General features: G+C 41.2%; 1 protein-coding gene and 1 long non-coding RNA gene across 2 annotated transcripts in view; one reads left to right on the top strand and one right to left on the bottom strand.

The window, feature by feature from the left end:
• PGM2L1 (phosphoglucomutase 2 like 1) overlaps window positions 1–631 on the bottom strand; it is a 55,952-nt gene extending 55,321 nt beyond the window's left edge. Inside the window, exon 1 of the mRNA XM_025459029.3 lies at window positions 199–631. Within this exon, the coding sequence (XP_025314814.1) occupies window positions 199–309 (111 nt within the window). The 5' untranslated portion in view covers window positions 310–631. The remainder of the gene's footprint in view (window positions 1–198) is intronic.
• A 59-nt stretch (window positions 632–690) lies between these two features.
• LOC125753254 (uncharacterized) lies at window positions 691–12,946 on the top strand. Its single transcript, XR_007404630.1, has 2 exons — window positions 691–1,313; window positions 1,475–12,946. It is a non-coding gene; the product is annotated as an uncharacterized LOC125753254 (long non-coding RNA).
• Window positions 12,947–13,218: the final 272 nt, after the last annotated feature.

The following is a 13,218-nucleotide window of genomic DNA, read 5'->3' as shown; positions in this document are numbered from 1 at the left end:
GCTGAGACGGTCCCGGGGAGGCAGCCCAGGCATAGGTGGGTGGCAACGCCCGGCTCCGCTGGCCCCCAACGGCTGGCCTGAGCCATCTCCTCTGCAGCCTGCCGAGCACCAGACCGGGTGGGGACGGGGAAGGGCAGACTGCGTGTGGGAGGGCGTACGGGAGGACCGGGCGGATGCCGGGCTGGACCAGGTACCCACCTTATCCCAACGGAGCCACTGCCCGATGGCCGTGTCTAGCTGAGGATCCCCGGTTTGGTAGGGGGCGTGCAGCAGGTTGGAGTTCAGGTCTCCCTCTGCGTTTTCAGCCATGGCAGCCAGACTGGGGTGTGAGGGCCTGGGGGGCCGGCGAAGACAGATCTGGCGGGTGGGGAGGCTGAGATGCGCTCACCAGGGTTCTGACGCCCCCTCCTCACTGATGGGCATCGGAGACCCCCCGCAGGGTGTCTGAGCCAGCTCCTGCTGCAGCTTCGGGGAAGCAGGAGAGAAGAGGGATGCGGCCGCCCGCTCCCACCAAACCAGCTCGGGATCTCTTTCTGCGCGAAAGGACTGAGGCAGTCCCGCCGCGAGAGAACAACAACAGTCCCAGATGTCTGGGTCGTGGCCGCTGCCGCCGCCGCCGCCGCCGCCGCCGCCGCCGCCGCCCTACGCCCCGCCCCGTGCGCCGCAGGCCCCGCCCCTTCCCGCCCCTGCTGATTTAAGTCCCTGGGGCGTGAAGCGCGAGCGGGAGAGCGCGCTCCCGGCCCCTCCGCAGTAGCGCAAGGTAGCATCAGCTAGGGTGATGAGGGGTTAGGCACGGCTTTTTATTTTTTAATTTGACTCTTGCCACGCGTCTTATCCCTTGTTACAGGATATATTCTCTATCCCGTAACACATTCCCGTGCGTCTCGTTTCCTCAGCTACCACGGCCACCACCAGCAGCCCTCTTCAGCGACCGCTCCGCGGACCGACGGCGCGCGCGCTCCTAGGACCCCCTTCGGCCTCTCGCTTCAGCCTGGGGAACGCACTTGGCGGGAGGGTGCAAGGGACTGTTTCCGCGCGGCTTCACGGGAATTGTAGTCCTTTTCTTTCCCCAAGACCTGTGGAGACTGCCGCAAAGACTACAACACCCAGCGGCTCCGCGCTCTCCCTCTCCTCAAAAAGATATGCCTCGAGGCTGTTCCCTGTGGACACGCCCTGTCCCTGCTTTGCTGCGCAATGTGGCCCTGGGATTAGATTAATTCAAACCAGGACTGATGGAGTAAGGGGACCGCTTCTATCCATTTAATGCTTTACAGTTTACGAATCGTGTTCTGTCGCTTCAACCATCTTGTGAGGTAGGTGGGCGTGATCTATCCCTATTTTACAAAGAGGAAAGTACCTCAGAGTGAAGGGACTTTTTCAAAGAGGCAGAATTTCCTAAGGGATGGAACCAGGGTGCCAAACTCGTGTTTGTTTGTTTGTTTTTAATTTTTAAATTTTTTCCCCCTCGTTTCAGATCTCGTCTGCCGGCAGTTCTTTTTTTTCTCTGCTACTGCAGTGGAGGAGGAGGGAGAACAAGATTGATTGCAAAAACAGGCAAGGAAGTTAAGGAGGGAAGATGGGTCAGCATATAACCGTAACACAAGCAACAGTGTACAAGCGTCCTAAGAGGGATACAAAGAGCAATGGCAATAGGCATACGGAGGAAGAAAAAAGATGATTGAGATAATCGTCAATTTCTTCTTATCCTGGCTTCTCTCCTCTGGAACGCTCACCTTGCAAAGTCACGCAACTTGAGGTCTGGGAGATGTTGAGAAAGGCTTACCGGTCACACTCAGCTGCTACTGATTCTTTCTGGTTTGGCCTTCTTAAAATGACTCTGTGAGTTTGGCCGAGTATTTTACAGCTCTTTCCCTAGTCAGCGTTTTTGTAGAGAGGGTGTAATATTTACACCATGGGTATACAGTAACTTAATAAATGGCTTTAGAGTGCTTTAGGGTTCACGGATAAAAGACATAATAAATTCAAAGTATTACTTTTTTTCCTTTGACAAGCCATTCACCATAATAAAATCCAAGCTACCAAGATACAGAAGGATCGTAGTGTCAATACCTGAAAAATAACGTGCCACAGTTGGGATTGACAGTCTTTGCTAAACAGTTGGGTGTTTCCTTTTTGGAATCAGCAGATTCTTTTAATCACACAAGGCCGGGGATTCCTGGGTGGCTCAGTGGTTTGGCGCCTGCCTTTGGCCCGGGGCGTGGTCCTGGAGTCTCAGGATCGAGTCCCATGTTGGGCTCCTTACATGGAGCCTGCTTCTCTCTCTCTCTCTCTCTCTCTCTCTCTCTCTCTCTCTCTCTCTCTGCCTCTCATGAATAAATAAATAAAACCTTTAAAAAAAATAATCACACAAAGCCTGGGAAGCAACCACGTGCCCTGAAAATAAGTTAATCGTTCACTATCATCACCATTATTGTCCATGACAAATGTTAATTAAATGTTTACTCTATGCTAAGCATTATGCTAGGAGCTGGGGCTACAAGAAAGTATATAACAAAACTGTTCATTTCGAAAAATAAAATGTGTCTGGGGAGACAGGATATGTGCGAGAAAAGATAACTCATGATAAACACCAAATATTTGCTGCAGACAACTATTAAAGAATTCAGTCTGAGGTGGTCAATAAAAGCAACAAGGCCAGAGCAGCAAGCACAAGGCTTTGAAGGACAAAAAATAAGCAGAGAAAAAGGTGGAGGGCATTTCAAATCCATATACCATTGGTTCTCAAATCTTCCTAGGAGTTCATTCTATGTATTTATGTATTTATAGATTTTATTTATTCATGAGAGACACAGAGAGGGGCAGGGACATAGGCAGAGGGAGAAACAGGCTCCATCTCAGGACCCCGGGATCACGACCTGAGCCAGAGGCAGATTCTCAACTATTGAACAGCCCAGGTGTCCCCCTAGGAGTTCACTTTAAAGTATGTATTCCTGGCCACTGCTCCAGAGATTCTGACTCAGAACATTGGGATAGGGCCTAGGTTCCTACATATTTAACAAGTATTTATTGATTGTGACATAAATGGCCATAACCTTGCTACACAGAATAGGTCTTCTTATAGGGTCTTCCAGGAAATACAAAATTTCAGGCCCCATCCCGGTTCTACAGAATCAGAATTACGTTTTTTAAAAATATTTTTTTCTTTATTTATTTATGATAGTCACACAGAGAGAGAGAGAGGCAGAGACACAGGCAGAGGGAGAAGCAGGCTCCACGCACCGGGAGCCCCACGTGGGACTCGATCCCGGGTGTCCAGGATCGCGCCCCAGGCCAAAGGCAGGCGCCAAACCGCTGTGCCACCCAGGGATCCCCCAGAATTACATTTTTAATAAGATCCAATGATGATTTCTACGCATATCAAATTTGATAAGCAGTGGTTTTTATAAGACAATTCTTAAATTTAATTCAATTCTGAGAAATACTACTAAATCAACAGAACTTCCAAGAGATGGAATTATATAAGGCAAGTATAAAAGACCGGAGAAGTACAAGTTTTAATTCAATTCCAGAATCAAACAAGCCCTCAATTTTATCAACAAGGTTATAGTATACACTGGTTATCAGAAACCTTGCCCAGCATCTTTGGCTTATTGCTTAGGAATTGAAGGGTGACCAAAGAGACTCAGAACTCATTAGATCAAGGAATAGTGTGTGTGTCCAGGAGAGAAAGTATGATAGTTTTCCTACTCAGAGTTCAGAAGCTTTAATTTCTGTTGGAATTTGCCCAGAGTTATTTTTTTTTAATTCTATTTATTTATTCATGAGAAGCAAAGGGAGAAGCAGGCTCCACGCAAGGAGTCCTTTGGGGAACTCGATCTCAGGTCTCCAGGATCACGCCCCGGGCCAAAGGTAGCGCTAAACCGCTGAGCCACCCAGGCTGCCCTTAAGTTTTTATTTAAATTTCAGTTAGTTAGCCTACAGTGTAATATTTTCAGGTGTATAGCATAGTGATTCAACACTTCCTTACATCACCCCCTGTTCATCGCAACAAGTGCATTCTTTAATCCCCATCACCTGTTTCACCTGTCCTCCCACCCACCTCTCTTCTGGTAACCATCAGTTTGTTCTCTATAGTTAAGAATCTGTTTTTTGGTTTGCCTCCCTCTCTTTTTTCCCTTTGTTCATTTGTTTTGTTTCTTAAATTCCACATATGAGTGAAATCATATGGTGTGTCACTTTCTGACTGACTTAACTTCACTTAGCATAATACCCTCTAGTTCCATCCATGTTGTTGCAAATGACAAGATATCATTTCCTTTTTTGTGGGAATTTGCCCAGAGTTCTCTAAATCTGGCAACCCTAACTGTACTTATGAAAGAGAATGTCTCTCTTGGTCCTAATATATATGACTTAATATTTTAGGATCATGATATATATATAACTTACCCTCAAATGGTTCAGAAAAAAAGACTTTATACACACACAAATATATGTTGCACATATATATTATATAAATATACATACAAGCTTATTAGATAAACAGGAAATAATATATCAGATGGAAATTTTAACAATAGGTGAATCTGAGTAAAAGGATAGATGGAAAATCTTTGTACTATTTTAATTTCTGCAACTTCATATGAAATTATTTCCAAATTTAAAAATTAAAAAACCCCTCAAGTGTATAAGAAATATCTATTTGTTTATTGTTTTAAAAATTTGAATTAAGAGACTCAAAGCTGGGCAGCCCCGGTGGTGCAGTGGTTTAGTGCTGCCTGCAGCCCAGGGTGTGATCCTGGAGACCCAGGATCGAGTCCCACATCAGGCTCCCTGCATGGAGCCTGCTTCTCCCTCTGCCTGTGTCTCTGCGCTTCTCTCTGTGTCTCTCATAAATAAATAAATAAAATCTTAAAAAGAGAGAGAGAGACTCAAAGCTCTCATTCTGTTAGGCTTGCAAGAAATTAAATTTTCATCAATATCAGGAGCTCCCCTCTCACCCAGGCTTTATATGGTACCAGAGAAACAGAAAGTGTCAATAGCTCTAGTTCATCAAGGTTTTTGCTAACATCTGTATTGTCCAGGATCGTAATGGTCTCTGGAAATCTGACAGCTTTCTCCTTGCATACCATTCATAAGCTTGGTCAGGAATCTTGGTTAAGGCTATGAACCCCAAAGCCTGTAAGTATACCATATGGCCATCCCCTTGAAAATTTTGCCAATTCCTTGAAGTACTGCCACCAAGCCAACTTCAGGGACTCTTTTCTCATCACCCTCCTATTTTAAGACTTTAAATCTTGAGGAAATCTATCATTCTGCTGTGTGATTTCTCTGAAAAGAGAAGTATTATCTTGTGTTTTGGGTTTTTTTTAAGATTTTATTTATTTGAGAGCGAGCACAGGCAGCGGGGAGAGGGAGAAGAGGCTCCCTGCTAAGCAGGAAGTCTGATGTGGGGCTCGATCCCAGAACTCCAAGATCGTGACCTGAGCCAAACGCAGAAGCTTAACTAACTGAGCCACCCAGGTACCCTGAGAAGTATTTTCTTGTTGCTCACAAGGATACTTGACATGAACTCTAGAGAACTCTGTTTTTTTTTTTTTTAATTTTTATTTATTTATGATAGTCACACAGAGAGAGAGAGAGAGAGAGAGGCAGAGACATAAGCAGAGGGAGAAGCAGGATCCATGCACAGGGAGCCCGACGTGGGATTCGATCCCGGGTCTCCAGGATCGTGCCCTGGGCCAAAGGCAGGCGCCAAACCGCTGCGCCACCCAGGGATCCCTAGAGAACTCTGTTTTAAAAAAAAAGAAAAGTCAAGAAAGGAAATATCTTGTAAACAATTCCCTACTTTTAGCCCTATTACATAAAACTCCAAAGGGACACAACAAGTAAAATGTAGAATTCCCTGTTCTAAACATTTCATATAAATGGAATCATATAATAAGTGGTCTTTTGTGACTGACTTTTTCCACTTAGCATAATGTTTATTTTTATTTTTTAAAAGATTTTATTTATTTATTCAAGAGAGACACAGAAAAACAGGCAGAGACACAGGCAGAGGGAGAAGCAGGCTCGCTGTGGAGAGCCTGACGCGGGACTCAATCCTAGGACTCCGGGGTGATGCCTTGAGCCAAAGGCAGATGCTCAACCACTGAGCCATCCAGGCATCCCTAGCATAATGTTTTAAAAGACCATACATGTTGCAGCATATAGGACTATTTAATTTCTTTTTGCAGTTGAATAATATTCCATTGTATGGCTGTATTACATTTTGTTGATCGGTTTGTCCATTGATGACATTTGGGTTGTTTCTGTCCTTTAGCTATTAATTTTGGCTATAATGCTGCTACAAATATTCATGTACAGTTTATGTGTGGTATATGTTTTCATTTCTCTTAGGTGAGGCTGGAACATATGGTAACTCTGTATCTAATCATTTGAGGAACGGCCTGTTTTCCAAAGCAGCTGCACCATTTACATTCCTACCAGCAGTATGTGAGAGTTTTCCCACAGATTTTCCAACTCTTGTTATATCTTACTTTTTGATTCTAGCCATTTTTAAAATATTTATTTGATTGTTTGTTTTTTAGAGAGCGAGCGAGCATGGGATATGCAAAGGGGCAGAGAGAGGGAGGGAATCTTAAGCAGTCTCCAGGCTCTGTGCTCAGTGCTTGGCATGGAGCCCAACTCTGGGTTCTATCTCAGGACCCTAAGATCATAACCTAAGCAAAAGGCAGACGCTCAACCACTATGGGCCTAGGTGCCCCTTTTCATATGTTTATTGGCCATTTGTATGTCATCTTTGGAGAGCTATCTATTCACATCTTTTTCCCACTTTTTAAATTGTTTTTTTATTATTGAGTTGTAAGATTTACTTATGTTTCTGGATATAAGTTCCTGATACAAATCAGATAAATGATTTGCAAATATTTCTCCTCATTCTGTGGGTTGTCTTTCACATTCCTTCATTTATTACAGTATAGTCAACATACAGTGTTATATTAGTTTCAAGTGTACAACATAGTGATTTGACAATTTTATACATTACTCAGTAATCACCACAATAAATGTAGTCACCATCTGCCACCATACATCATTGCGATATTGACAATGTTCCCTATGCTGTCCTTTTCATCTCTATAAACTTAGTTTATAACTGAAAGTTTGTACATCTTATAAGCCCCTTCACCTGTTTTACCCATTCCCTCATCCCTATCTTTTCACAGTCTTTTTTGTAAAAATTAATTTATTATTTTTTTAAGATTTTATTTATTCATAAGAGACACAGAGAGAGGCAGAGACATAGGCAGAGGGAGGAGAAGCAGGCTCCATGCAAGAGGGATGATGTGGGACTCAATTCTGGGACTCTGAGATATCACCCTGAGCTGAAGTCAGACACTCAACCACTGGAGCCACCCAGGTGTCCCTCTTTTTTTTTTATTTTAATTTTTAGATTAAAAAAATATTTTATTTATTTATTCATGAGAGACAGAGAGACAGAGAGAGAGAGGCAGAGACATAGGCAGAGAGAGAAGCAGGCCCCATGGAGGGAGTCTGATGTGGAAGTTGATCTCAGGACTCCAGGATCACAACCTGGCCGAGGGCAGGTGCTAAACCGCTGAGCCACTCTGCCCAGTTTTATAGTTCTAACTCTTATGTTTAGATTCTCAATCCATCTTGAATTAATTTTTATATATGGCTCAAGGAAGGGATCTAACCTCATTCTTCTGCGTGTAGTTGTCTGAGATCCATTCTTTTTCCCTACTCTCTCTGGTAGTAAAAATTACTCTTTCCCTACTGGATGGCCTTGTCATTCTTGTAGAAAATTAGTTGACTATGGACATACAGATTTATTTCTGGACTCTCTGTTATATTCCATTGATCTATATGTTTATCTGTGTGCTAGTACAACAATGTCTAGGTTACTGTTACTTTGTACTAAGTTTTGAAATAAGGAAGTGTGAGCCTTACTATGTTCTTCTTTTTCAGGATTGTTTTGACTATTTTATTTATTTTATTTTTTAATTTTTTTAAAACATTTTATTTATTTATTCATAGAGACACAGAGAGAGAGAGAGGCAGAGACACAGGCAGAGGGAGAAGCAGGCTCCACGCAGGGAGCCCGATGTGGGACTTGATCCCGGATCTCCGGGATCACGCCCTGGGCTGGAGGCAGCGCTAAACCCGCTGAGCCACCTGGGCTGCCCTGTTTTGACTATTTTAAATCCCTCACAATTCTAAATAAATTTTACAGTTAGGTTGTCAATTTCTACAAGGAAGTCAGCTGGGAATCCAGATTGGATGCACTGAATCTTTAGATCAGATTAGGAAGTATCACCATTTTAACAATGTTAAATCTTCCAATCCATGAACGTGGGATTTTTTTTTCTAGTTGTGGATTTTCTTTAATATCTTACAACAATATTTTATAGTTTTCAGAGTGTAAGTTTTAGGCTTTTTTGTTAAATTAATTCCCAAGTATTTTATTCTTTTTGATGTCATTGTAAATGGAATTGTTTTCTTAATTTAATTTTCATTTATTGGGACACCTGGGTGGCTCAGTGGTTGAGCAACTGCCTTTGGCTCAGGGCATGAACCCTGACTCCCGGGATTGAGTCCTGCATCAGGCTGTCTGCATGGAGCCTGCTTCTCCCTCTGCCTATGTCTCTGCCTCTCTCTCTTTGTGTCTCTCATAAATAAATAAAATCTTAAAAAACTTTTTTCATGTCTTAATTTCATTGTTTTATTTCTGTATACTTGCAATGAACTATCAATTGTAGAAATACAATTGGATTTTGTATATTGATTGCATCCTGAAACATCACTGAATTCATTTATTGGTTCTAATAGCTTTTTATTTAATTTTTTAGGATTTTCTGTATACAAGATCATGTCATCTGTGAATAGATAGTTTAACTTTTTTCCTTTGCCGGTTTGCTCTGGCTAGAACTTCAGTACAATGTTGAATCAAAGTGGCAAAGAGCAGACATCTGTGTCTTGTTCCTGACCTTAGGGGAAAGCATTCTGTCTTTCACCATTAAGTATAATGTTTGCTGTGGGTTTTTAGTAGATGCTTTTTTTCATATTGGTGAAATTCTCTTCTGTTTTTAGTTTGTTGAATGTTTTTATCATGAAAGAGTGTTGGATTTTGTAAAATACTTTTCTGCTGTAAAATACTTATCTACTGAGATGTATAAATAAGTTTTTTTATTATGTTGATTATATTATTACAGTTATTACATTAAATGACTTTTAGAAGTTAGACCAAACTTGCATCCTACTTGTTCATGGTATTTCACTGTTTTTATATGTTTGTGCATTTAGTTTTGCTAGTATTTTGTTGAGAATTAATCTGTTCATATTCATAATAGATACTGGTCTGTAGTTTTCTTGTGATGTATTTTTCTGGTTCTGGTATCAGAGTAATGCTGGCCTCACAAAATGAGTGTTCCCTTCTGTCCTAACTTTTGGAAGGGTTTGTAAAGAATTGGCATAACCTTTCCTTTAATTTTTAGTACAGAATTCAATGGTGAAACAATGTGGGTTTGAGCTTTGTGAGTTGTTTTCTGATAATTAACCTCTTCACTTTTTATAGGTCTAGTCACTTGTCTATTTCTTCTTGAGTAAATTTCATTAGTTTGTTTCTTTGTAGGAATTTGTCCATTTCAGCAAGGCTCTCTAATTTGTTGGCATAGGGTTGTTTACGGTATTCCTTTATAATCCTTTTTTTTCCTGTAAGGTCATAATAATGCCCACTCTTTTATTTCTGATTCTAGTTATTTGAGTCTTCCTTGGTGGGGAGAGGAAGTTAGTCTAGCTAAAGGTTTGTCAATTTTGTTGCTCTTTTCAAAGAACTAGCTTAATTTAATTGATTTTCTCTATTGCTTTTCTATTCTTTATTTCATTAATTTCCATTCCAATCTATCTAATTTTCTTTTTCCAGTTTCCTAATTCTCTCTTCATCAGAATCTCATTTACTAAATTGGGCTTTAGTGTGTGTGCATTGTTCCAATAAAATTTTATTTACAAAGCAGATGGCAGGCCAGATTTGGCCTGTGGGCCACAGTTTGCTCATCCCTGATCCAGAGTAATGATTCCTAAACCTAGATGCATACCATTTTAAGGAACTGATTCCTGGACCTCACCCTGCAATTATGACTCAATTGATCTGGGTTGAAGTATAGAGTGTTTTCTTCTTTGCTTGTTTTTTGTTTTAAGCTTTCTTAGGTGTTTCCAATGAGCAGCCAAGTCTGAGGGCCATCTTTTCAGAGCAGGGATCTGACCTTGGGTTTTTTGTTTATTTGTTCTTGGCTTAAAACAACAGAAATTTATCATCTCAGAGTTTGAGGCCGGAAGTTTGAGTTGAAGTGTCAGTAGGGCCATGCTCCCTCTGAAGGCTCTAGTGGAGAATCCTTCCTTGACACTTTCAGCTTCTGATGGCTATAACCTTTCCTTAGCTTGTGGCTGCATAACTCCATCTGTGCCTCTGTCTTCACATGGCCTTCTCCTTCAACTCAAAACCAGAAAATGAACAACAGATGCATAAGCCAAAATGTTGGGGCATGGGGTAGCATGGAGCTTTGATGTCCCAAGGGCATGCTACCCTCTTAGTATCTGGATGTGTCCACCAACCTGAAAGCTCTGTCTTTGCAGTTTAAATTTCATTTATTGTATTTTATACGATATTGAATCCTTTTAGATTCTTTTCAAAATTTGGTTTAGCACTTTTTACGGTTTCCTATTCTCTATAGAGATCTTCTATTTATTTGGTGAGAGAACTGATAGCATGTGGTCAGTTTTCTATCTCTAAAACAGTGTTTCATTTCCTGATGAAATACAAGATCCACCTTCTATTAAAATATGCAGATAGGGACACCAGGATGGCTCAGTGGTTGAGCATCTGTCTGCCTTCAGCTCAGGGCATGATCCCGGTGTGGGGATTGAGTCCTGCATCAGGCTCCCTGTGAGGAGCCTGCTTCTCCCTCTGCCTGTGTCTCTGCCTTTCTCTCTCTCTGTGTGTCTCTCATGAATAAATAAATAAAATCTTTTTTAAAAAATGCAGATAGTATAATATATTGTAGATGAAGGGAAATTGAATCTGTTGGAGGCAGCTCTGGGCTCTGGGAGAGAAACTGATTTTGTGATGATGTGATGTCCACAGCCTGATATATCCTGGAAATTTCTAGGATTAGAAGAAAATTAAAGAATCTGGACTCAAAGCAACAGGAGAACATAACTCCTTATCACATGGCAAAAGGAGGACTAAAGGTATTATTTTTGTAAATTTCATTGTTTAAAAAAATTCTATAGAAATCACAAGCTAGATTGAGTAATATACACACTTATATTTTCCTGCCCACCTTTAGTTAGCCATATCAGTGAGGAGTGAAATGGGCAAAAGTATGTATCAGTTGCGATTGCATTTAGCTACCTGTAATGAAAACCAAAATTGAGTGGCTTAACCAATGAGAGATGTATTTTTGTTTTCCAAATAACAATAAGTCCCAAGGAAGGCAATCCAAGTGCAACAAGTCAAGGACATCAACAATGACCAGTTCCCTTTTTATTTTCCTGCATTGTCATTCTAAATGTGTGGCTCTCAGCCTCATGGTCAAAAGATGACAACTGACTTCCAGTTTCTAGTCAGGCATGTAAGGAATTCGGAAGTTGCCATTGCATGCTAACGATCGGTAAAGAGCTGAACAAACTGAAAAAATCAACAGCTTTCTTTGGTTCATCAGAGAAGCGAGGTCACAATACAAACTGCTGCTCCCAAACAGAAGAATCACAATTTACTATGGCAGAAACCGACAGGCAGAAGCCTAAGGAACCAGTGCAAGAGTTGGAAAACCAAAACTGCAATTGATGAATTATTGGAGGCTCAATGTGGCCAAGTCTGAGAATCAAAAGCTCCAAGAAGACTCAGTCATATGGGGATATATACTCTTGTCAGTTTTACCTCCAGGACCTTGACCATGTTCTCATAGTGAATATTGGAGAAAAATTCCTCATGCTTCTGGCAGGGCAAGGCGGAAAGTAGCCATTTTGAATATACCAAGCATCTGTTCTTAACAAGGCCTGCCTCGGAAGAAACTGTTCAACCAGAGCCTGACTGAAGGAAAGGGAAATACCCAAACTAAATCATCTCTAGCCATCTGTCCCTCCTAAGGGTTAGGAAGAAAACTGAAAGGTACTTGTGAAGCTCACAATCCAGAGAGGCACAGGCTCCTTAAAAGACTAATACCAATTATAGGACTACAGAATACTTCTCTATTCCCCCCACACCTTGCCACATTACTAAACACCTATTTATAGCAGTTCTTTTATCCAGTATATCATGTCCAACTATCAAGAAAAAGTTATAAGACATATTAAGTGCCCCACCCCCCCCAAAAAAAAAAAAAAAAAAAAAAAAAAACGTTTAGAAAGACAGAGAAAGCATCAGAACCAGACTCAGATATGGCAGAGTTGTTTGAATTCTCAGATCAGAATTCAAAACAACTGATTAGGGCAGCCTGGGTGGCTCAGCAGTTTAGCGCTGCCTGTAGCCCAGGGTGTGATCCTGGAGACCCAGGATCGAGTCCCACGTCAGGCTCCCTGCATGGAGCCTGCTTCTCCCTCTGCCTATGTCTCTGCCTCTCTCTCTCTGTGTGTCTATGAATAAATAAATAAATAAAATATTTAAAAAAATAAATAAAACAACTGATTAATATGCTAAGGGTTTAATGGATAAAGTAGACAGCATGCAAGAATAGATGGGTAATATAAGCATAGAGATGGTAATTGTAAGAAGGAGTCAGAAAAAAATGCTAGAGATTAAAAACACTAGCAGAAATGAAGAGTGCCTTTGATGGGCTTCTTTCTTCAACTGGACACAGGTGAGGAAAGACTCTCTGAGCTTGAGGATATCTCAGTAGAAACTTCCAAAACTGAAAAGCAAGAGAAAAGAGACAGAAAAAAAAAAAAACAGAACAATATTCAAGAACCATGGGACAGCTACAAAAAGTATGACATATGCATAATGGGGATATAAGAAAAGAAAGAAAAGAAAAGACAAGAAAGCAAAAAGGAAGATATATTTAAAGCAAAAATGAAGGAGAATTCTCCTAAATTAATGTCAGACACCAAATCACAGATCCAGGAAACTCAGAGAACACCAAGCAAATGAATGCCCAAAAAAGACTTTATGTAGGAATATTGTATTCAAATTGTTGATAATACAAGATGAAGAAAAAATCCTCATAAAACCCAAAATTAAAA

Source organism: Canis lupus, chromosome 21, assembly GCF_003254725.2.
Source record: "Canis lupus dingo isolate Sandy chromosome 21, ASM325472v2, whole genome shotgun sequence".
Lineage (NCBI taxonomy): Eukaryota > Metazoa > Chordata > Mammalia > Carnivora > Canidae > Canis > Canis lupus.
This window is presented reverse-complemented; position numbering and strand designations above follow the sequence as displayed.